This window comes from Podarcis pityusensis (genome assembly GCF_964106645.2).
Source record: "Podarcis pityusensis genome assembly, chromosome: Z".
NCBI lineage: Eukaryota > Metazoa > Chordata > Lepidosauria > Squamata > Lacertidae > Podarcis > Podarcis pityusensis.
Window position 1 is genome coordinate 3,783,256 of NC_138044.1, and position 24,050 is coordinate 3,807,305.

The window sequence follows — 24,050 nt, forward strand, 5'->3', positions numbered from 1 at the left end:
TTTGGACTAATGATGGGCCCTTGGTCTCAAAAAGCTGAGGACTATTGGGCTAAAGGGTGGAGAAACTTGAGCCTTTGGGGCAGGGGTGAGGGATTCCCCAATAGCACGATCATTCTCATGTTTCCCACATTAGTCCCATCTATTGGGAGTGCTGCCCTCTTCCAAACACAATTATACTGTTAACTGAAAGTCCTATCTTTTTACAGCAAGTGCCTCAGATTAGTGATGCTAAGCCTGAAGAACAACGAAAGCAGTCTTGTTTCCTATAATTGGCTGTTTATTTAATCTCTCTTGGATTCGTATCTTGTCCAGTCTTAGAGTCAGGATCCTAATTCTCCCTGTTGGAGAGTGAGCATACAGTGTGCTTGTAAATTCCCAGGTGTGCTCCACCTGTAGGGTGGGCAATGCCATTGCTCCCAATAATTCCTGCAGCGCTGTGGTTGCTCTGTGGGCAACAGCACATCTGTGGCATCTGGTTTACAGCCTTTTCCACTCTAAGGGGGTGATATCTCCCCACAAATGTCTGGGGTGGGGAAAACCTGTGAGCCTCCAAATGTTGGGACTACAACTCCCATGGTCCCTCATTGGGCTGATGGGAGATGTTTGCCAACAACTACTGGAAGGCCACAGGTTCTCCTCCCCTGAGCTAGTTCTCTGGATGTTTTGCATCAAGCAGGGGATTTGAGTAAATGGTCTACCAGATCTACTCCATGAGTCACAGCCATAGCAACAACCCTGCTGTGGAGGCCAGGTTCCCACAGGTTGGTGGGAACGAGACACTCCTGCCAAAGGGTGAAGCTTGCTTGTGAACAAAGCAAGGGAGGGGCACAGGTGCAGTTGGGGAATCCCATGTATAAAGGAAGGAGCTTTGTGACACTCCTGCTCCAAACCAAGGAGGATGAGGAGACCCAGGCAGCCATGATAGCATCCAGCTAAAGTCAAGGGGGCTCATAGACCACCCACACCCTTCTTCACTGTTGCACAGACACAGCTCACAGACCCACGGGGCTTCCTCTAGCCAGAGATCTTCCAGCTGCCCCTCACCTCTCGGGGGATACGCCCATGATACCAGGCGTGGCTGCGGAGGTCCGTGCTGCTGAGTTTGAGCTCCTCTTCCAACTCTTTGTGAAGCTTCTCTGGTGATGAGTCAAGGATATATTTCTCCTTGGAGAACTGGGGGAAGAGAAAGAGAGAGAAAGAGCCTTAAATGAGGTGCCACCAAGTCAGCCTTCAGTGGTGGACACAACCAGTATGCCAGAGCCAAGCTGTGCCAGGTGTTATCCTGACACTGGGTGGTAGGTAATAAAATCAACGACAATAAAAAAATTCAGAATACTACAATATCCAAAGAAAGGCAATATTTACTGAAGCGGACATATCTGAACCATTTCAATTCTGATAGTCCTGGAATGCCTGAGTGGACAAGTAGTTTTTAAGCAAGCACTCAGAGCATAGCACAGTGAGCACATGGTGTATTTCTGAAGAGAGGCTGTTCCAAATGGTGGACGTCACTACCAAAAAGACCTTCCTCTCTTCTGAGTAGTGGAAAGAAGGATCCTTTATGGCTGAGGCACCACTGGGACACTGGCTCTCTTTCTGCACCCTTTAATCAGCTGCTTCATCTGTCAAGTGATCCAATATCTGAATGATCCCCTGAATCTCTAATCAGTGTTGTTTACACACGAGAGGAGAAGAGTAGAGGCAAGAAAGAAATTCATCCAATTGCCCAGGAGACCAAGTCACAGTCCTGCCCACTCACATCCCCATAAAACTTTGACAAATGATGTAAAAATGAATTGGAATTCCACAAGAATTTACCTCTCTCCTAACACCAGAACTCGTGGGCATCCAATGAAGCTAAATGTTGGAATATTTAGGAAAGCGCTTTTTTCATGCAGCACAGAGTCAAACTAGGGAAGTCGCTCCCCCAGGAGGCAATGGTGGCCATCAACTTGGATGGCATTAAATGAGAATTGGGCAAATCCACAGAGGACAGGGCTATCAATGACTAACAGCCATGACTGCTCTGTTCTGCCTCCATAGTCAGAGGCAGCAATGCTTCTGAATCCCAGCTGCTGTAAAAGAGGGGAGAGGTCCTGCTTGTGCATCTGGTTGGCCATTGTCAGAACACAATGCTGGACCTGATGGGCCACTAGCCTCATCCAGCAGCCTCTTCTCCTTATGTTCTTCTCTCTCTCTCTCATATAATAATAATAATAATAATAATAATAATAATAATAATAATAAACTTTCTATTTATACTCCGCCCTCCCCAGCCAGATCCGGGGTCAGGGCAGCTAACACCAAAAAAATTACAATAAAATGTAATAGGGGGGAAAAAACCAGTTAATTAAAATACAGGTTAAAATACAATTTAAAATGCAGCTTCATTTTAGTAGTAACCCATAGATCAAAACCATAAGGGGAGGGAAACGTAAGGGTCAGACTGAGTCCAAACCAAAGGCCAGGCAGAACAGCTCTGTCTTGCAGGCCCTGCGGAAAGATGTCAAATCCCGCAGGGCCCTGGTCTCTTGTGGCAGAGCGTTCCACCAAGTCAGGGCCAGTACTGAAAAGGCCCTGGCCCTAGTTGAGACCAATCTAATCTCCTTGCGGCTCGGGACCTCCAAAGTGTTGTTATTTGTGGACCTTCAGGTCCTCTGTGGGGCATACCAGGAGAGGCGGTCCCGTAGGTACGAGGGTCCTAGGCCGTATAGGGCTTTAAAGGTCAAAACCAGCACCTTATACCTATTCTGTACTCCACTGGGAGCCAGTGCAGCTCGTAAAGCACTGGATGAATGTGATCCCATGGCAAGGACCTCATAAGGAGCCTCGCCGCAGCATCCTGCACCCGCTGGAGTTTCTGGGTCAGCTTCAAGGGCAGCCCTGCGTAGAGTGAGTTACAATAATCAAGCCTGGAGGTAACCGTCACATGGATCACTGTGGCCAGAGAAAGGTAAGGGACCAACTGCTTGATACGGCGGAGATGGAAAAATGCTACCTTTGCTGTGGCTGCAACCTGCGCCGCCTTGGAAAGGGAGGAGTCGAAGGTTACACCCAAGCTCTTGACAGAAGGCGCTGGCCCCCCAACCCCATGTCCTGATCCAGCCAGAGGACCTCTGTCTTCGAAAGATTTAACTTCAACCGGCTCCCACACAGCCATCCAGCCACAGCTTCCAAGCATCTGGTCAGTGTGTCCGGGGCCGAGTCAGGGCGGCTGTCCATCAACAGATAAAGTTGGGTGTCATCAGCATATTGATATATATGGTAAGGGTGAGGAAAGAAACTGTAATGTAGGCCCTTACTTACAATGTTTATGACTACCAATTCTGGAATGATTTCCAAGCTCCCTGGAGTGCTTGTAAGCAAGGCCCAAGGGAATGATTTTTTAAAAATGAATAAAATAAAATGAAGGGCTGAAGCTTGCCTGAAGGAGGGGTGGTCATCCAGGATGGCAAAGCCTCCTGTGCTGGCAAAGCTTCTTTCTCGGCAGGCGTCCTGACCCTGGTTAACCAGCCACTCAGTCACTCACACGTGGCTGCCGGCATTGCCACTGGCTGGGAACCAGGCCAAGTGTAAACAGACTCGTCAGCTAACATGAGCTGTGAAGTGGTTTCTGCTGTGAAAGGCCTGTCGGCAGAGAAGAGTCAGTTGACAGATCAGCTTGGCTAGCCAACTCTGAGGCGATGCACCTTGATTGGTGTGCTTGAGTGCACAAAGGACCCAGTGGTGGAGTTAGGTAATTTTAGACTTATTCAGGGGTGGGGAGCATCTTCTTTAGAGGGAAATGTTTATTATTTCACAGCCTGCTGCATTTCTCTACTCATCCCCCTCCAGTTCTGCTGGTTGTGACCCTAGCCTCTGCCCCAAAGTCAGTCCCTGCTTGCACTACTGATGGGAGGACCAAGAAGCTCAGGCATGCCTCTTGCCTTCCCCTCGCCCTACTCATTGTCCCAAGAGGGACATTTGCATTAAGCTACCCTTTGGGGAAAGAATCTTCCTTCTGCCTCTCCCATCACAGCAACCAAACACACAGTGCCTGACATTAGGTTATTTCAGTCTGCCTGAAGATTTTCAGCAGGTTAGGGAATTGGTGATGCAAGCTCAGCAAAAGTCATTCAGTGGGGTGGCAGGGAGGGTTGGAAACAAAGATCTCATCAGCGCAAGGGGCTCAGGTGGCTGCCGCAGAGTCTTCTGCCCTGTTCAACCAAGCGGCAGGTGGTTCCTCCCCACCCCTGCTTTCCTGATCTCCTCTCTCATTAGGCAACTTAGTTCAGCAAAGCCACCGCCACTTGTAATGAAACCATGCTGGTTTTGCAGCACTGGGAGACTGGGGCAACTTATTGTGCCTTTGGTTCAAATTAATGGGAAGCAGAAGCCTGTTCTAACCACAACTTTCCCATAAGTAACACCCATTTGGACATACCTAAAGCAAGAGTGGCCTCTTATTAGGGTAAATGAAAACACTGCGAGCAGGTTTTTGAACAAAGGTCTTCTTCAGGCTGGGTTGTTACGCGATAAAATGGGGCATACGACGTGAGAAAAAGACATTGCTCCAGTCTGCAGTCAGTAAGATGAAGTGCAGGAAGGTGTTGACTTCAGCATGGAATTCAGTGGGACTTACTTCTGAGTAGACATGGTTGGAATTGCAGGCAAAAGGTTGCTTGTATCCAACGTTAGCCACATTCTGAGCAGACCCATGAACTCAATGGCATGGCTAAGCTAGGTATATTAATCCCAGTGGGCACAATCAACAGTATTATTAACAATGAATTAATTCCTTATGCCTCATTTATGCACCAACTATTGTATTAAGGTAGCAGAATACCCCCCGACCATTATCTGTATAACAGGTAGATAAAACTCTGTTTTATCTCCATTTCCCCTCAAATATGTGGCTGTGTGCAGGCATCCCCAAACTCGGCCCTTCAGCTGTTTTGGGACTACAGTTCCCATCATCCCTGTCCACTGGTCCTGTTAGTTAGGGATGATGGGAGTTGTAGTCCCAAAACAGCTGGAGGGCCGAGTTTGGGGATGTCTGCTCTAGGACATCTGGAAAGAGGAGATACTATAATATTAAGATACAGCACTACCAATTCCTTTCACGGACAGGCATCCCCAAACTAGGCCCTCCAGCTGTTTTGGGACTACAGTTCCCATCATCCCTGTCCACTGGTCCTGTTAGTTAGGGATGATGGGAGTTGTAGTCCCAAAACAGCTGGAGGGCCGAGTTTGGGGATGTCTGCTCTAGGACATCTGGAAAGAGGAGATACTACAATATTAAGATACAGCACTACCAATTCCTTTCACGGAAAATGTCCTCAACATTTTCCAAAGGACTCCTGCTTGCAATGTGCTTTAAAGATAGAAGATTAAGGCTCAAAGACAGTGGCTTTATCAATGGCAAAAGGAAAAAGAAAGAATTTGTGGCTGAGTTTAAGCCAGCTCCGAACCACACTTTGTTTCCTGATCATGCCCTCAACATTGCCTCCAATGCGAAAGACCTGGTATTCAGTGAGACATCATTTCTTACCTGCCACACCCACCACGGCCCTTTTCCTGGTGGCCCTGAACATTGACAACAAAATGGCCAACATCCCTCCCCACCCTCAGTCTGGCCCCGTGCTTAATTTTCAAGGAACCTTATACCTTCCATACAGAACTGATGGGATCCAAACTTTGGTGAACGAGCCCTGGAATTTCTGCCAGGCTCTGTCCCAAATCACTACAGCGCAGATGGGATTAAGGTGCCAGGCCTGGACTAATCGCGCCTGATCTAGCCTACCTATTAGTTTTCCTTGTTCTTTGCCCTCCAAATCCTTAGCTCCCTGTAGGGATTTAATGAAAGCTCCTCTCTCTCTCTCTCTCTCTCTCTCTCTCTCTGTGTGTGTATTAGCAAGGTTGCCACTTTCCAGCACAGATAAGCTAAGACGACGGATTCTACAGAGGGGTGTAGGGGTGTGTGTGTGTGTGAGAGAGAGAGAGAGAGAGAGAGAGAGAGAGAGAACAATAACCAACAAGAAGCAGCTGGCAAATGTGAACTGAAATAATGCGCTAGTAGGAAATTGCTAGTCCTTCCACCCCCCCTCCCCACCCATGCAGTCCCAAAATATTTCTGACAGATTGTGCAGAGAGGCATAAACAAACCCCACAAAGGGTTAGCCCTGCTGCATGTCATGCCGGCTGGTTTAATGAATAATAATGACAGATTTAAAAAGGGATTCTTCTGCATAAAGATGAGCTTTCCGCTAATGCCCCATTTCGCTAATGCCCTTGTGCACCTGAGCCTTAAACATACAATCCCACCCTCCCCATTTCCCCTGCTCTCCTCCCCATCGCTGGTTTCCTCTCCCTGGAGGAGAGGCGAGGCAATGATGTAATGTCTCAGCATCGCTGAATCAGGGACTTTGGTGGGTGAGAAGTAGCGATGCTCTGGGCAGGTGTGGCAGAATGAAGGAGAAGCTCGTTGGCAGAGCACCTGCCTTGCATGCAGAAAGCTCCAGGTTCCACCACCAGCATCTCCAGGAGGGGCTGGGAGGGACCCCTGCCTGAAACCTTGGAAGGTAGCTGCTAGTCTGTGTGGGCAATACTGAGTAAGCGGGATCAAGGGGTCTGCCTCAGTATAAGGCAGCTTCCCATGTCTTTTGCAGAGATGTTTTCAGGTCTTCTCACACCTTCCAGATGCTAGGATCCTCATATTAAGAATGCTGGACTAGGTGAGACCTTGACTCAGCAGCAGATTTCTCCTGTACTTAAATGCAAGGATCACTAAAACTGGACAGCCTTTTGCTTTGTTGAATTTAAGACAGACTGACACCTGGGATTCTGGGGTTAAAAAGAAGTAAATCACGCTGGGCTGAAATTAAAATAAAGTAGCCACATACCTTACAAAGTTTATTGGTTTGTTGTTGTTCAATTGATTTTCTATACTACCGTATCACAAAGTGCTTTTGCCAGCTTTCAAAAATAGCATCCAGAACACATTAAAACACTCAATAAAACCAGTGCATGACAGAGAGTTAAAAGTGTTAAGAGCAGTTATGAAAGCCTAAGCATAATTTTGTATAGCAGCTAACCCTAAAAATCCAGCCTTAAAAATATTAATAATTAATAGTGAGAAGTCTCTCCTAAGAGTTCCTCTGGTGGGATTCCTCTGGGAATCAAAGAATCATAGAACTGTAGAGTTGGAAGGGACCCAAGCAAAAATCTCAACTAGATCATGCATGGCAGGTGGCCATCTGACCTCTGCTTTAAAACCTCCAAGGAAGGGAAGACCACCACCTCTTGTGGGAGTCCATTCCACTGCCAAACAGCTCTTATAATCAGAAAGCTCTTCCTGATGTTTAGTCTGAATCTCCCTCCTTGTAACTGGAATCCATTGGTCCTACCCTCAGGAGCAAGAGAAGACAAGCTTGCTCTATCCTCCATGCGACAGCCCTTTAGATATTTAAAGATGGATATCATATCTCCTCTCTTTTCCAAGCTAAAAATACTCAACTCCCTCCACTGTTCCTTGTGAGGCTTGGTTTCCAGACCTTTGATTGTCTTGGTCACCTTCCTCTGTACATCTTCCAGCTTGTCAATAAGCTTCTTAAGTTGTGGTGCCCAGAACTAGACCGAACTAGACACAGATCTATCACAATGTGTAGCTGGTGATATATCACGGTGCATTGCCTAGCCCAACTTTTCATGTGTACAGCTAATAAGCCAGGTTTCCCCAAACGTATATTTGTTCAGCTGGAAGGGTACACTGTAGTAGGTTTGGATCTGGCAGTCTCTCCACTGAGCTAAATTCTCAGGGACTCTAAAGCAAGCCCCCCCCCCCCCCCCCGGTTTTAAGTGATAAGAGAGCTTAACAGAATGGGGTGGGGATTTGCCTCAGAGATGCATCCTGAAAATCAGAACTGGATACTGGGGCCTCTGCAAGGTGCACGTAACTCTGGTTCATTGCTCACCCTTCACCCCCTCCCACCCCAACGTCCTCCAGTGTGCTTGAACCGTTATTAAAAATAAATAGTAACCCCAGGTCCTGCTCTCTTCCCCTTCAGCACTCCCAGGGGGTGTCTAGGCCAGAGCAGATGCTGTCACCATGGCAACCCCCATGGTGACCATGGGCCACTGATGCTGTCACCATAGTGATTGCTGCTGCTGCAGCCCCATATTTCCTCTGCTACAACTTCCTCCCAAGGAAGGTGGAGGGAGGACCCCTTCAAGGCTAACTTTTCTCTGTGGCTATGAGAATTGCAGGGTGGGGGGAAGGAATCATTTTGGGCCTAGATTGTCCAGACCTGCCCATTCAGGCAGCATTGGGGAGAGGATGGAGTTTTGTGTAGGGAGAGGAGGTGAGATGAGAAGAGGGCAACAAGTACCATAACATACAGCCTTTGCCAACCTGGTGCCTTCTCCAGATGTTTTGGGCCACAAAACCTGCACTGGCTGGGGATGATGGTTGTTGATGCTTGAAAACATCTGGAGGGCTCAAGTCAAATTCTGCCCTATAGCATTTCGCAAATGAAAACAGTGTACTCTGATAAAGGGATCAGGGTTTGAGCCCCACATGGATGAATGGTTTTCTTTGCCGTCCCCTCATTTTCACTGCAGCTGCCTGCCTGACACTATATCTAAGAGCAAAGAGGATGTGTTTGCTTTTGGTTCAATATATTCACATGAGGGCAGCGGGGTGGCGGAGGAGGAGAGGCATAGTTGCTTTGAACTGCATTATCAACAGTTCACAATAAACCAAAATGGTAGGTGCTACACCTGCCTTTAGTGATTATGGGCATGCATTTACCATACTGAATAGTGATGGATTGTAAGAAGCATGTGTGTCTCTCTGGCCAAGCCAGATTTGACTTCTAAAAGTCATTGGGGGTGGAGAGATTGATCTCTAGACCCTGGAAAAAAAATGACAACTCTGTGGCCATTTGTCCTAGTCAGATTTGAAGAAGGCAACTCCCAAAAGGCACAACAGGGGGACGCTGATTTATCAAACATCTAGACTGCCAGAATGCATGTTGTTCCATTTGCGCCCCCCTCCTCTCATTCAGCTCAGCTGTCTCTCTGGATTTTTCCTTGCCTGCTCTACTCGCTCCTACCACTCTTCCCCTCCGCCTCACTGATGGACCTCCTGCAGAGAATAATAAGGGAGTCTGGAGGGCAACTGCGACTGAGGGCAAGGCAAGGAGCAGGATGACCTTGGCGTAGTAAAGGCCAAGAAGAAAAGAATAGCAAAGGAGGGAGGAGGGGATGAACGGAGTCCGAGGACAACAGCAACAGAATACCTCTGAGCTAGTTAGCTTTTCTAGTAGGGCAGTTTCCTGTACAGTTTGGTACCACTGGTCCACAGACACTCCTGACAGGTCCCTCCAGTATCTGGTTAGGATACTTCTAGCTGCTGACAGTGACGTATGAGTTCCTTGTTGTGTGGGTGCTCATTACTGTCTTGGAAGATATTTAGTAGGGTCAGTTCTGGAATTGCTTCTATTACCTGTTTGGTTATTTTGCAGGTTTCCTGTAATACTGCACAAGCCAACAAGACAATGACATATTCCAACCCCCAAACACACACACAAAATCAAAACACACTACAACCAATCAACCAACCTTGCTTTGGGCTCTCTTGGTTTCTTACTCCACCAGCAAAAATAAGATATCTATCCACATGTCACTGATACAAAAATTCTACTCATATACGATGTAAAGAATGAAAGTTGACTGTTCCCCCCCCCCCCCACATCTTTCTTTCTCTTTCTTTTGTTGTTGCTGGTTCAAAAGCCTGAAGTTCTCAGAAACACAGAATCTACGCCACCTGTGGAACACTGTGGCATGGGTGTGGTACATGCCTATACCATCTCTTCTGAAATTGGTAAGAAATGGCAACGCACACACACAGGTCATGAGGGGAAGATTCTTACAATGGGCCAAAGAACCACTCAGGATTTAAAAGCATGGAGTTCTATTTCATGATACAGTCTGTGCTTGTTTAAGAGCTCTGTGCATCTGGTATGCGTTACAGAAGGTTTGTAACATGCAGGGAGCAGAGTCGCACATCTGTGGGAGGTGTGGGAGCTCAACCTGGCCCGTCTTATTCTCTGTGTGATGAGGAATAAACAAGTGGTTGCTCCTCTCATTCAGCCAGGGTTCAGAGAGGTCCAGGGAGGAGAAATGGCATGATGAAGAGGCCAGAGTCAACTTTTGGAATGTGCAAGTGAACAAAGGCAAAGGGCTTTACATCTTCTTTTTGAACCTGCTAGGGGTGGGGTGGGAAGTGCTGAAGACACCTAGAAGCAAGGCAGTTTGGCTACGGCAGCTGCTTTATACAATGGTGAATGCTCAAGGTTCAAGAGAAAATTGGATGGGGGTGGGAAGGCACCAAACAGCCATGGGTGGGGAAGACAGATATGAGTGAATGTCCTTGGAATGTACTCCTTACTTAAATGCCTTTTTCTTATTTGCATATAAATAAATGCTGACAGCTCCCCCCCCCCCCAAGATGTTCCAGAGGGGTCTACTAAACTGCAGCAGGGGACAAAGCAATGCCTGCTTTGATGCTGGTGCAATTCCCCCACTCAGCTACCTCGATGCAGGATGGGTGTGTGGGTGTGTGTATGCTGAATATAACGTACATCTATCTATCCATCCCTTATCTCACTCCAAATGCTGCATCCCTTTCCTGGTCCGCTATTGGCTAGCAATGATGTAATTGCTTCAAGCGCCGGGTGCGCTGCCATTGGTAGAAAGAGGCAGAGATGCTGCTGTCAGCTTGAAAGCCCCCAGTCATTCATGCAGAGTTCAGCATGCCAGTTTGGGCACAAAATCTGCACACATAAGCCAGCCAGCCTAGAAGCAGATTGAATGTCTGAGGAGGGGACAGTGGGTGGGGTGTGGCTCTCTTAAGCTCTAGTGCTGTGCGGGAGCAGAGAAGCATGCACACACAAGGGTGCACGTGTGCACTCTCTCTCTCTCTCTCTCTCTCTCTCTCTCTCTCTCTCTTAACACTTATCACACCTTTCTTAACCTTTACATTGCCAGGATGGAGCTCTGCAATGCTCCATTCAACTCCGAAACCTTGATCAAAATCAAAAGAGACCAATATTTTAAAAACAAGCCCTGGCATGTAATGCTTTGGGCACCTTTGCCCTGGTTGTTGTGACAGGCTTCCAGCACCAGCCTCTTGATCACAATGAAGGATACACAAGGATATATTTCTTGACAGGTTTGGCCGGAGGGTCGTAAGAGGAAAAGAATGTGCAGCTCGCCCAAGCACCACCCAAGCACACCTGCAGCCATAGTAACGTGAGCTTTGTTGGTTGGAGAGATGCACTTTTGCATTCAAGGCACCCCAAATGGGTGAGGTGTTACCCTTATACCCAAGGGGAAAACAAAAAAAAAATCAATTGTCTCACATGTACGTAATTCTGCTGGATTCTGGGCAATAGTGGGAGGGGCCATTCAGTAGTACAGCAACTGCTTTGCATGCAGAAGGTCCCAGGTTCAGTCCCTGCAGTCTCTACCTTCAAAGGATCTAGAGGAGCCGGGGTGGCAACAGGGGACCTTCCATCCAAGACCTAGAGGAGTTGCTGCCAGTTAAAGGTCTTGGGAAATACAGTGGTGCCTCGCAAGACGAAATTAATCCGTTCCGCGAGTCTCTTCGTCTTGCGGTTTTTTCGTCTTGTGAGGCACGGCTATTAGCGGCTTTAAGAAAAAGGAAACAAACTCGCAAGAACTCGCAAGACGTTTCGTCTTGTGAAGCAAGCCCATAGGGAAATTCGTCTTGCGGAACGACTCAAAAAACGGAAAACTCTTTCGTCTTGCGCGTTTTTCGTCTTGCGAGGCGTTCGTCTTGCGGGGCACCACTGTATGCTTGGACACCTAAGAGGAGACTACTGTAGCAATCAGGGCCAGCCCAAGGAATGCTGCTTCCTGGAGCAAGAAGAATGGTGCCACACACCTCCATGTACCAAATCCAGAGGCATTGTTGATGAAACAGCACTCTCCAGCAAACCTGAAGGCTATAGGCTAGCTTTAGTTGTGTAAGGCAGTTGTGTAAGGCACACACAGCTCTGTTCTCCAGCACCTCACCATGGCTGCCCAGCTCCCCACATTTGCTGCTTGAGGCAGCTGACTCACTCTGCCTTATAGTATGACAGGCCCCAAGACCAACCAGATTTTAAGAAGGCCTTCTCCAAAAAAAACCAAAATAGGGAAAATACTAGCACCTGTGTGCCAGTGCTTATAACTGAGGATCCAAGGGAGCCAATGCATGATAAAGATTTTGCCCAGGTACTGGCCTAAGGTACAGTCGCAAGGTACATCTAGAGCCAGCCCTACCATTGGGCAAAGTGAAGCAGGGTAACTTCCAGGGCAGCAAGCGGTCAATCATTTCTTGGGGGCAGGCAGCAATTTGGCCTTTTATGCCTCAAAATGCCTTGGAGCCATGTCACTAACTTTTGGTCAAAGTCTCTTGGAATAAGGTGGAGGCTCAAACACAGGACATCTGTTTTTTTCATTTTCTGTTTTAGCACACACAAGATTGTCTCTGCACTTCCAGAACTGAAATGCAAAGCACATAATAGGAGCCTTGCTGGATCAGACCCAAGGTCCACCTAGTCCAGTATGGTATTTACCACTGCAGCCAATGGGATACCTCCAGGAAGCCCACAAGCAAGACACAAAAGCACTTTGCATTCAGAAGCAGACTGGAAGTGGAGGCTCCATTTGTATGTGATAGCCTGGCCTCTCCAGCTAGCTCAATAAAAGAATGACACTTTCGACAAGGTCATAGAAACAAAGGAAGGTGGCTTATAGTGAGTCGGACCAATACTGGTCCATTTTGCTCAGTATTGTCTACGTAGCTTGGCAACAGCTCTTCAAGGTTTCAGACAGGGAATTGTTTCCTTTCCTACCTGGAGATGCTGGGGATTGAACCTGGGACCTTCTGCATGCAAAGCAGGTGGTCTGCCTCTGAGCTACACCCCTTCAGTATTCTCAGGGTAAGAGACCCAAGCAAATTCTACAAAATCTGCCTCTCAGCCAGCTGCCTTTGTCTACTTCTCCTTTTGGAAAGCAATAAGAGCTCAGTAGGATTGCACCAACAGTCTGCTTCCCACAGAGTCCAATCAGATACTTCTGGCAAGCACACCCCACCTCCCAGCCAAGCAGGACATGAAGACAACAGCTCCATTCCAGAAACTGCTACCTAGAGGTAGACTGCCTCTGAATCTTGAGGTTCTGTTTAACAACTGTTACCAGTCACCCAAGGTGCACTGGGCGTGAATCATTTTCTAAGTTCCCAAAGTGTAATTAGGGGCGAGGAACTGATTTGGGGCCAGGGTGGGCAGTGTTATCTGCCTTAACAAGGCAAAATATTTATTTAGGGGTATAAATCATTTTAAGATGAAAATGTTTAGAGATGACTGGTGGGGTGTATTGGAGTAGGATATAGAAAGACCACCCACCACACCAGGACAAGGGGTGTGTGTGGGTGTAGAAAAGAACGATGGACACACACGTCATCTAGTAGGACTTGGATTGGAGCGAGGCAAATACCGTAAGCAAATCTAGTGCTGTTGCTTTCTGGTCTCTGGATGACATCATGCTCAAATAATCAATTTCCCCCCTCAGAGAGAGAGGCGGAGGGGAATGCTGCAATATTTAAAATACATTTTAAGTCAGAAAATCAAGTGAAGATGTTGTTGTCAGAAATCCAAATAAAATCAAATGAAGGGGGGGGGTTGTACAAATAGGTGGGGCCTGGGGACCTTTTATAAAAAGGTCTGAATCCTAGGCAGGTACACAAGCACACACACCCCAGTCTGGAGAAGAAAAGACTTTTCTCCAAGACCTTCGTCTGTTCCTCCACCTCTACCTCCCTGCTCCATGATCCAAACACTCTTCCTCCTGCTGCAAAGTGGAGGAATCAAAGGTTGCAAAGTACTCTGGATATCTCCAAAGCCAGGAGGTCGCAAAATATTTCCCTCCCACCCCAGTCCTTGCACCCAGGCAGCAAGTGCATAGGAAAGTTAACTGTGGTCGTGGGGCATTGCTCCAACCCAAGTGCCTTCCCTGCATCAGAAAGCAAGCTACCTTGGCAGACCCCAGCTGGTTCTGGGCTGGGCAACCTGGTTGTGGGCACCCCAGGGGAGCTGCCCTGCCAGCTGCAATCAGGAATTGTGGATCAGAGAGTCTCTCCACAACCACAAGTACTACTGAGGCAGGCAGGATAGCCCACGAGAGCAAAAGAGATGCTCCCTGGAAGCAATTTTGGGGTGGCAGGGGGGAGAGACAAAAAGTCAAAAAATGGGTGTCCCCTAGTGAACTTAAGTGGAGATGGGTGCAATCCTCACACTCTCCTTTATTTGGCACAGAGCAGAAAGATAGATACCTGTGGGGGTGATTCTGACCTACTTTCGCTCACCTTGCGGCAAGAGGCCCCCCCCCCCCCCCGTTCTCCAGCAGGTGTATCCCCTCAACACGCCCTTGGTTTTGGCAGTGCCAAGAGTTGGGCCTCTTCCACAGAAGGCACCCCCACTCTTCACAGCTGATTGGGACCAGGAGACTGGGGGGGGGGGGGAGCAGGGAATTCCCTGCTTCTGGGTCCCCAAAGTCCAGGTCAGATCAAGAAGGCTGGACCTCCTTGCAAGTCATGACCCACTGCAAGCCTGGAGCAAAGGCAGAATCCTGTGCCTCCCCATACTTTGCCCAGATTTCTGTCTCACAGAATGAATGGGGAAAGAATGCAGAAGCAAAGTTTACACACACGCACACACACGCACACACACACACATACATGTGTCATCTAGAGAATATTCAGAGATGCTCATGAATGGAGAGATCGGCTAAAGCAAAGTTAATTTCTTCAGCATGGAAAAGTTCTGCAGCCAGCTGCCCCCATCAGTGCTGCTGCTGCTGCTGGTGGCACTTGGGGGTCTATGTACAATGAACCTCTCTAAAGAGGGTCCCCAGTCCTCTGGATCTGAGAGGTCTTGAAAGTTTTCTGTCTGAACTCTACTGGGGGGGGGGGGGGAGAGAGTCATGGTGAAAGGGCACCTCATACTTCCTCCCACCCAAGGAGTATTTCTGGATGTGGTTATTCATTTTGACATATGTAACGCAAAGAGATCAGGAACTGGGGTGGGGTAGGGACACCCCCCTCTGCACCTAGAAAGAATGAATAGAAAACACACACCAGGGGATTCCCGAGGGTGTCCTCAATAACAGTAACCCTGAAGCTAGACAGAGACCCCCACCTGGACCCTCCTTGCGGAGAGGGTTCCTGCCACACACACCCTCAGCGGAGATATTGGTAGCCAGGTGCTGGCGAGGAGACTCCCCTCACATGCCACTCCTTCTGGAAAACACAAAGAATGAAAGGAGTTCCCATCGAAAGAAATTCTCCTCTGCACCCCTGAAAGCAGAAGCACCCCGGCTCTGAGCGTGGGGGTTGGGTCCTCATTCCCACAGAATGGCCCTGGATAGAAGACCCCGCTTTGTCTACACCCCTAACCGGTGCTGGAGAGGGCGTCCCCCCCCCCCCCACTGTACTCCCCAAAGCAGAACGAGAGCGAGCCTAAGAGGGGGATCCCCTTCTCGCGCACACCCTCTGCTTGCGCGCCCACGCCCTCTCACCTACCCTCCGGGTGGTCTGGGGGCGGGCGGGCGGTTGTGGGGCTCCGCTCACCTGCACTTGCATGAAAGACCCCCGGTAGAAGCAGCAGGCGGCTGCAGAAAGGGCGCTCCAGAGGCTGCAGCGGTCCGTCATGGCTCCTCTGTCGGAGATCCGAAGCACCAACACGAGCCGCAGCTTCGGCGCAACCGGCTGATGCTCCAATCGCTCGCGGCTGGGCTTTAACTTCAGCCGCGGCGGCTTCCCAGATTACCTCATCCCTTGTCGTGGGGGCGGGGCTGGGAAGAGGGAGGGGAGGGAGCCCAGCCCCCCAGCCCAGCGCCTTCCTCTCCTGGAGGACAGGGGTGCAGGGATGAAGGATGGGGCAGACCCTCCAAAGCAGTTCAAAGGGTCCCCCTCGCCCTTTAATTCGAGACTGCATTTTCCCTGCTGTCACTGATCTCCAGCCCAACTTTTATTAATTTGCGGTTTTAAACCTGCTTCTCAAATGCCTAGATTGCAGGGCTGTGTATATGAGCAACAAGAGCAACACAGAACAAGTGCACACATGCACCTGAAGTTTATGAACATGGCTAATTTAGGGTCATGCATTTCAATGGGTCAAGGACCTAGAGGCAGGTTTTTAAAATAACGTAAGCCAAGCAGGCAGGGTTTCAGGTAGAGGATGCTTCTGGCCCCACCTGGAGATGTCTGGGACTGAACCTGGGGCCTGTGCAAGAAAAGCAGGCACTCTGCAACTGAGCCACAGCTGTTTCCTGATATAGTAAGGTTACAGTCCTCCTCAGGACCAGCCTTATCATTAGGCAGAGGAAAGCAGCGGCCTCTGGCAGTGGATACTGGAGAGTAAGGTGTCATGGGCGGAGCTGTGACTGCCACCTGGCTTGTCCTGCACCCCCTAAACTAGGCTCCTGTCCTCAGATGTCATTGGGGACACTGGATATGAGAATGTGGAAGCAAGGGGTCATCCACATGTCCGAGCAGTTTTGCCTTTGCTCTACTGCTCTCCACCCCCACTCCCCGGAAAACCCATTCCTTACCTATAGATCGGAACAAACTGCAATCCACAGAAAACCCAATTGCCATTTGTTCTGATGTAGTGCTAAAAATCAGATGTCACTAAGCCCCCCGTTTCGACTGCCAGTCCGCTCAGCTTCCATGTGTGGAAGGGGAGGTGGCACCATCTTGCACTTTGCCTTGAGCATGTCCTGGACAAGAAATGATTGAGGATCTGAACAAAGGGTTGAGTTAAACTGAAGCAGCTGGAATTGACCAAGTCAGACTTTGGATTCCTCAAGCTCAGCCCTGTCTTATCAAATGGCATACCACAGAGGAGAGGTCTGTCAGATACCTAAATGGAATAGTTTATGGAATCTCAGTGTATCTCTGAATGCCACCATCAATGAGAGGACTGTTGCCTTCACTGCCAACAAGAGCCTGCCCAACCACATAAGTCACCCCAGGCAGTCATTATAAGGTGCAGCTGCCAGACCCCTGCCACATGGCAGAGGGTGCTGAAGGCTGACTCTTGCATGGCCTGTGTGAACAGAGACAACATCCAGTACTTTGCACCTGGCATCTTTTTAGCAATGTTGCAACTGATTTGGGAGAGACAACATGGCTCTCACATTTTGGGGTGCAGCAACTGAGAGCCTCCTTGCGAACAAGGAAAGCACTATCCCAGCATGTTGTGAAGTGAGGCTTTATCCACACTTACCTTTCCTCACAAAAACAAAAAGCCCCACTATTTAAAGTTCAGAAAACCCAAGTTGACATTTGCTCCAATTGAGTACTAAAGAACAGGTTTTCATGGGGAAAGCTCTGGGGCAAAAAACCCAAAACTCATCCACAATGAACTTTTAAGTACCGACCTGTGCCTGAAAAAGGTAAGTATTGATAAGTCTATGGAAAGGATTTGGGGGCAGGTGTCCAGAGCCCCACTCAGCAGAATGAGCAAGAGGCCTCCTTCCCCCCACAAAAAAAAAAAAATAAAATCAGCAGAGCTGTCACATTGGGAAGCAAATGGACCCATGACCATCTTCAAAACACAGGAAGCTGCTTTGTATTGAGTCAGATCATTGGCCCATCTACCAGGCGATGGCAGGGACTGAACCTGGAGCCTGCATTCAAAACAGATTTCCAGAGTCTAAAATTACCACACTGCACCACTGTTTGTGAGGGCCATTAGCTTAACAGCTTTAAAGGCGGATTAGCCAAATCTTAAGATCTCCTTCATAGGTGTAGGTGCCCCTGCCAAATAAAGTGTGGCAGCTAACCAGAAGGCCTTTTCGATCGTGGCTCCTTCGTTATGGAGCCACCTTCCCAGGGACACTTACCTTGCACCACCTTTGCCACCCTTTCGGCGCCAGGTTGAGAGACTTTTCTGCTTTAAACAACTCGTGACATCCTGGCCCTCTCAGTTTCATCCTTCCCCCCTTTTTTTCCTTTACTCTGGGCGAGTTTTCTAGTTTGCTGCACAGGAGTGCCAAATCCACTTTAACTGCACATGCCAAATGTGGTTGAACCCCACCTGAAATATGGCGAGAGTCTGGAAGCATCCCAAGAAACTTGCCATCAACACTCCCCATCTTATTTATCCTGCTGGGCAGAAGGCCATGGTGTACAGGGAGGGACAAACTCTTACCACCCCGCTTTCACAGCTTTAAGCTCTCGTCTTAACTCTGAGGCTTGTCCCCTGCCAATCCCACGTATCCTGCCAGATTCAATGGGGGCGCCAATCTTCTAGTAAGCACATCATCGCCTGCTTTTTGGCAGCAGATGCAAAAACTTCTGTGACTGCAAGCTGGATGAAGATTGCAATCTTAAAATTCCATGCATAATGTCAGGCATTAAACTTAATGCAGGGGTTATCCTAGGTTTGCCCTTGAGTAGCTTCTGTCGATGCTGCATAATACATCATGCGCACGCATCAATGTACTTCTTTAGTTTTCCAATCTCTTGCACATATTGCCAATTCCATCATCTCTTGATTCTGCTGCGAGCTTCCAATAAGCTCAAGCAAGGTGCGTGTGTGTTTGTAGCCTCTATTCGCTAACTGAGGTTCTTTTGTGGGAAAATAACATTTTCTGAACAATGAATTTCAAGGTCACTGTCCTCGTTGATTTCGGTGGGGCCTTCCTGGTAGACTGAGCCAAAGGGAATCAGGTCTGCCTGTTCCTTATTTTGCTGCTCTCTACAAATGGCAGCCTATCTTGATAGGGGCCATGGACATTGTTAGGGGGTGCCTGGGGGGGTGTTGAGTCCCTGGGGTTTTGCACCAGGCTCTGATATCTTTTCTCTTTGTTCCCTTTTTAGAAAAACTTACATTACTAATGCAGTCACACCATAGATTTGTATAATGGCATTACGATACTGGCCATTTGATTTTCAGTTCTTTTCCTAACTATCTCTAATGTGGAATTTGCCCCTTTCACAGTAGCCGCACACTCAGTTGACACCTTCATTGAACTATCCACTATGACAGGGACCCTGAGAACCTTCTAGTTCAACCCCCTGCAATGGACGGATATGCAGCTGTCCCTTACGGGGGTCAAACTTGCAATCTTGGCATTATCAGTACCACACTCTAACCAGTGCTGCTATCTTAGTCTTGTTCCTGGTCAATCAGTCTCCTTTACTGGCATAGAAAGAATATATTTTTTAAAAAAGTCCATAGCACCTTAGAGACCAACTAAGTTTGTTCTTGGTATAAGCTTTCGTGTGCATGCACACTTCTTCAGATACACACGAAAGCTTACACCAAGAACAAACTTAGTTGGTCTTTAAGTTGCTACTGGACAATTTTTTTTATTTTTTAAAATATATTTCGACTGCGTCAGATCAACACGGCTACCTACCTAAATCTGGCAAAGAAAGAGTGTGTCATATACCTGGATCAGAACACAACACAGGTAATGAAACATAGCGGGAGATTTACATTTTCTTCATGTTGTGAGTTGCTTTGAGTGTAGTTTACTATGGAAAGGCGGAGTACAAATGTGTTGTTGTTGATGATGAGAGAAACCAAATAAGCCTCACAACCTTATGCTATTTGTTTGGGGCAAAGCACCTTAAGTTGCCAGAGATGGGGCTGCTCTGTCTTGCCTTCCCCCTTTCCAGGAGCTGTTTCACCACCCCCACCCCCATAGATGCCAGCTCCTTGGGGCCCTGAGCACCCACAAAATTGCCCATGAAAGGGCCAGGCACCCACAAATTCCAGCGCTAGGGCCATGTACGGCACAGTTAATATTTGAATAGTACTGCTCATTCCCTTATGTAATTAATTCAAACAAGTCAAGTGCAATTCCTCAGGGGAAAGGACACTGCAAACACACCTGAAAGAGAGATGGAAGCAGAGTATGTCTGATTGGTATACTTTTTTATGTTCAGCACCCAGAAGACCAGTATGGTTTTCACAAGGGACCAGCCAGATGCCCAAGGGGTTCAGAAAGGAATATTAATATTCAGACAGCTGTAGGGAATGGAGCCTATTATAGTCAGTGCTGGGTCGTCTGTGCTAAAAATAGAAGATAGTCTTTGCAGAACAAAAAATTATTTGCAGAACGAATGAAGGCCCACTTGGTCCAGGAACCTGTTTCCCACCATTATCAAAGAGATGCTTCTGGGAAGCCCACAAACAGGGGGTGGTCAACAGTGCTCTGACAGGCTGTTATTCAATGTTAGTCCTTCTCGTGAGTAGACCCTTAGTGGACTTGGCTAACTTAGGTTCATTAATTTCAGCAGGTCTGCCCTGAGTAGGACTTGGCTGAAAACAACTTTGCTGTTGTCTGAGGGAGGGCAGTCTTCACAGGTATATATATATTTTTAACATGGAGGTTCTATTTAGTTTTATAGCTAATACCTGTTGGCAGACCTCCCCTCTTCCCTCTGAAAGTTAGGTAAGCTGGTGGCTGCCACCAACTCTTGTGAATAACTTAAGGAAACTAGAGTTCCACAGTCTGTACTAATTTTATGCAAATGAGCTTATTGTCACTACTGTTGCTGCCATTATGGACACCACCTCATGTCTTTTGTATGGTGTGTTTCAGGTGATGGTGACTGAGCAAAGTCTTCTGCTTTTTGCCAGGATGGGGCATTTTCTTTTTTACTTCTTGCCATGATTGGGATCCATGGTTTTTTATATAAATCCAATTGGCCAAGCACAGTGGTTCTCACTTCTCAAAGGGTGTGTCATGTGCCACACTGCTGTGATAGGAGAAGATGGAAAGTGTGGCAAGAAGATTCAAGGACAATTGGAGAAACATTTATACATTTCAGTATAGTATAGTATAGTATAGTATAGTATAAAATTAATTATTTCCAGTTTGCAGAATATGGATAAATATATTTTCAAAATGAGAGCAAGAACATCAAGTGATACTAATATAAATGAGATTACTCAGCAAAAGCAAGCTCACACCTCTTAATGAGTTTGTAGATATACTTAATGTACTTATGTAAGAGGCTCATTTATAACTATATTTTGGGAAGGATTCGTGTTCTTATTCAGCTGCATTGTTTCAAACTTTCTGGATGTCCCATGATCATGTTATAAAGTAAAGGTAAAGGGACCCCTGACCATTAGGTCCAGTTGTGACCAACTCTGGGCTTGCGGTGCTCATCTCTCTTTATTTGCCGAGGAAGCTGGCGTACAGCTTCCGGGTCATGTGGCCAGCATGACTAAGCCGCTTCTGGCAAACCAGAGCAGTGCACAGAAACGCCGTTTATCTTCCCGCCAGAGCGGTACCTATTTATCTACTTGCACTTTGACATGCTTTCGAACTGCTAGGTTGGCAGGAGCAGGGACCGAGCAACGGGAGCTCATCCCGTCGCGGGGATTTGAACCGCCAACCTTCTGATCAGCAAGCCCTAGGCTCTGTGGTTTAGATCACAGCGCCACCAGCTGTGTTCTATGTTATAAACCAAGCACTAAGAGTTGTTTCTTTTTGTTTTCCTATGTATTTCTTATCAATAAAAAAAATGGTGTGGCATAAGTAAATTTTTATCCTGAAAGTGTGACCCAGAAAAAAAGTTTGAGAGCCACTGGCCTAGTGTGAGAAGGGTGAGTGGCACTGGGTTGAGCTTGGCCACCACAGGGCTTTGCATCTAGTCCAGCACCCTGTTCTCACAGTGACCAACCAGATGCCTCTGGCAGGACATGAGTGCAATGGCAACTCTCTCGCCACTTCTTATTTCCTGGCAACTGGTATTCAGAAAGCTGGAGAGTTACTGCCTCTTGCTGCTCATCTTTCATCCTGACCGGAGTGTCCTTTAAATGAGGGATGGAAAGAATATTATTGGCACAAAAATGGAAGCAGGAAGAATTACCGACGAAAAAGAATGGCAGATGAAATTGATGGACTATGCAGAATTATATAAATTAACAGGAAGAATTTGAAACCTGCGGGACCAGAGATTCTTAGAAGACTGGAGTAAATATATGAACTACACTAGTAGGACTGCAAGAAGTTTTGTAAGGAGGACTATTTGAAATATTGCAAGAAAGATTATGAGAATTATTAGTTAATGATAATTAAAAGTAACAGAGAAATTAAGAAATGCAGAATAAGTGATAAAGAACAAAAAATCATCAGAGGTGTTGATGGAAGTCTAAAACATTGTATAAGATAAGAAGTTATGTTGTATGATTGTTGGAAATGATATGTTAAAAAAACCAATAAAATTTTATTTAAAAAAATAAAATAAATGAGGGATGGGAAAGTCCCACAGATGTTGTTGGACTATAACTCCCATCTTCCCAAAGCACTGGCCATTCTGGTTGGGGCTGATGGGAGCTGGAGTCCAGCAACAGCCAGAAGGCCACAAATTTCCCATCCCTCCTCTAAACCTTCTGCAACAGCAGCTCCCATGCTGTTTCAGCCTAAAATACTTCACAGGGTAGTAAGAATAAGACAGAGGGGCAGGAGAAGAACCAGGTGCACTAACCTGAGCTGTTTGGAGGCAAGGCGGCAGTGGGGGGTGGAATATAGTAAATACATGGATGCTGGGACAAACAATGGGGAACCTCATTGCCTGTGTGCTCCGTTAGGGAGTTCCAAACACAAACTCTTCTTTCCATCTATTAATGGGGACAGAGAGATGGCTGAACAGATGATGGTTGAAAGATGGGGAGAGATGTTGGATTGGAAGAATCTGATTGTGATGCTGTCCATGAAGGCGCAGGTCAATTCTTTATCCATGGCAGCTATCTACCAGCTCCACCTGGTATGCAGGCTGAGACCCTACCTACCCGCGGACTGTCTTGCCAGAGTGGTGCACGCTCTGGTTATCTCCCGCTTGGACTACTGCAATGCGCTCTATGTGGGGCTACCTTTGAAGGTGACCCGGAAACTACAACTAATCCAGAATGCGGCAGCCAGACTGGTGACTGGGAGTGGCCGCTGAGACCACATAACACCGGTCTTGAAAGGCCTACATTGGCTCCCAGTATGTTTCTGAGCACAATTCAAAGTGTTGGTGTTGACCTTTAATGCCCTAAACGGCCTCGGCCCAGTAGACCTGAAGGAGCGTCTTCACCCCCATCATTCTGCCCGGACGCCGAGGTCCAGTGCTGAGGGCTTTCTGGCGGATCCCTCACTGCGAGAAGCCAAGTTACAGGGAACCAGGGAAAAGGGCCTTCTTGGTAGTGGCACCCACCCTGTGGAACGCCCTCCCATCAGATGTCAAAGAGATAAACAACTACCTGACATTTAGAAGACATCTGAAGGCAGCCCTGTTCAGGGAAGTTTTTAATGTGTGACATTTTAATGTATTTTTAATCTTTTTTGGAAGCCGCCCAGAGTGGCTGGGGAAACCCAGCCAGATGGGTGGGGTACAAATAATAAATTATTATTATTATTATTATTATTATTATTATTATTATTATTATCTGTTTGAAAAGCACTCCCCCGCTCCCTTGTTGTAGGTGGTTGGTAGGGAGTGGGGTGCTCCTTCCCTAGACAGATACAGAACTTCTGGGGAGAGGTGGAGGCAGTTCCTGTGGGGAAAGGCACATTCCAATGTTGGAAAAGGACAGGCCCACCCCTGAAAGGGGGCACCCATGCCCCACCCCATTAACCCGCCTGTCTGTCAAAGGGTGTGTCTGGTTTCACTCAGGCTACAGAACAGTGCCCGGGTTTTTCTGGGCACATAATAAGATTTCCCCATGTGTACAGCCCTCAGAAATGTCAGCTTTCCTCACTTCCTCTCTTCCTAATCCTCCCCCCCGTACCCCTGCCCTCCTGGGACCCACCAACCGGTCTGTTATTTAACATGACAGGACCTGGGAGCAGCCTGTGCTGTCTCTGCCATGCTTGAGAATCTGGACTTTAAGAACAAAAGGAAAGAAAGCACAAAGAAAGAATGAGGGAGCGAGGCAAGGAGGGAGGGAGGGAGAAGAGGCAGCATTGAGCCACATGGATTGGGCTTTAAT

At 47.7% G+C, this 24,050-nt stretch overlaps 1 protein-coding gene across 3 annotated transcripts in view; it reads right to left on the reverse strand.

Annotated features, from left to right (window-relative positions):
* Positions 1-24,050, reverse strand: part of SH2D3C (SH2 domain containing 3C) — a 72,318-nt gene that overhangs the window by 13,010 nt on the left and 35,258 nt on the right. For 2 of the 3 annotated variants that reach the window (XM_080990833.1, XM_080990834.1), the window contains one exon: positions 1,045-1,173. In XM_080990833.1, coding sequence (XP_080846959.1) covers positions 1,045-1,173 — 129 coding nt within the window. Of the gene's footprint in view, positions 1-1,044; positions 1,174-15,676; positions 15,866-24,050 lie in introns of those variants that run through there. The other variant, XM_080990835.1, reaches the window with a different exon arrangement.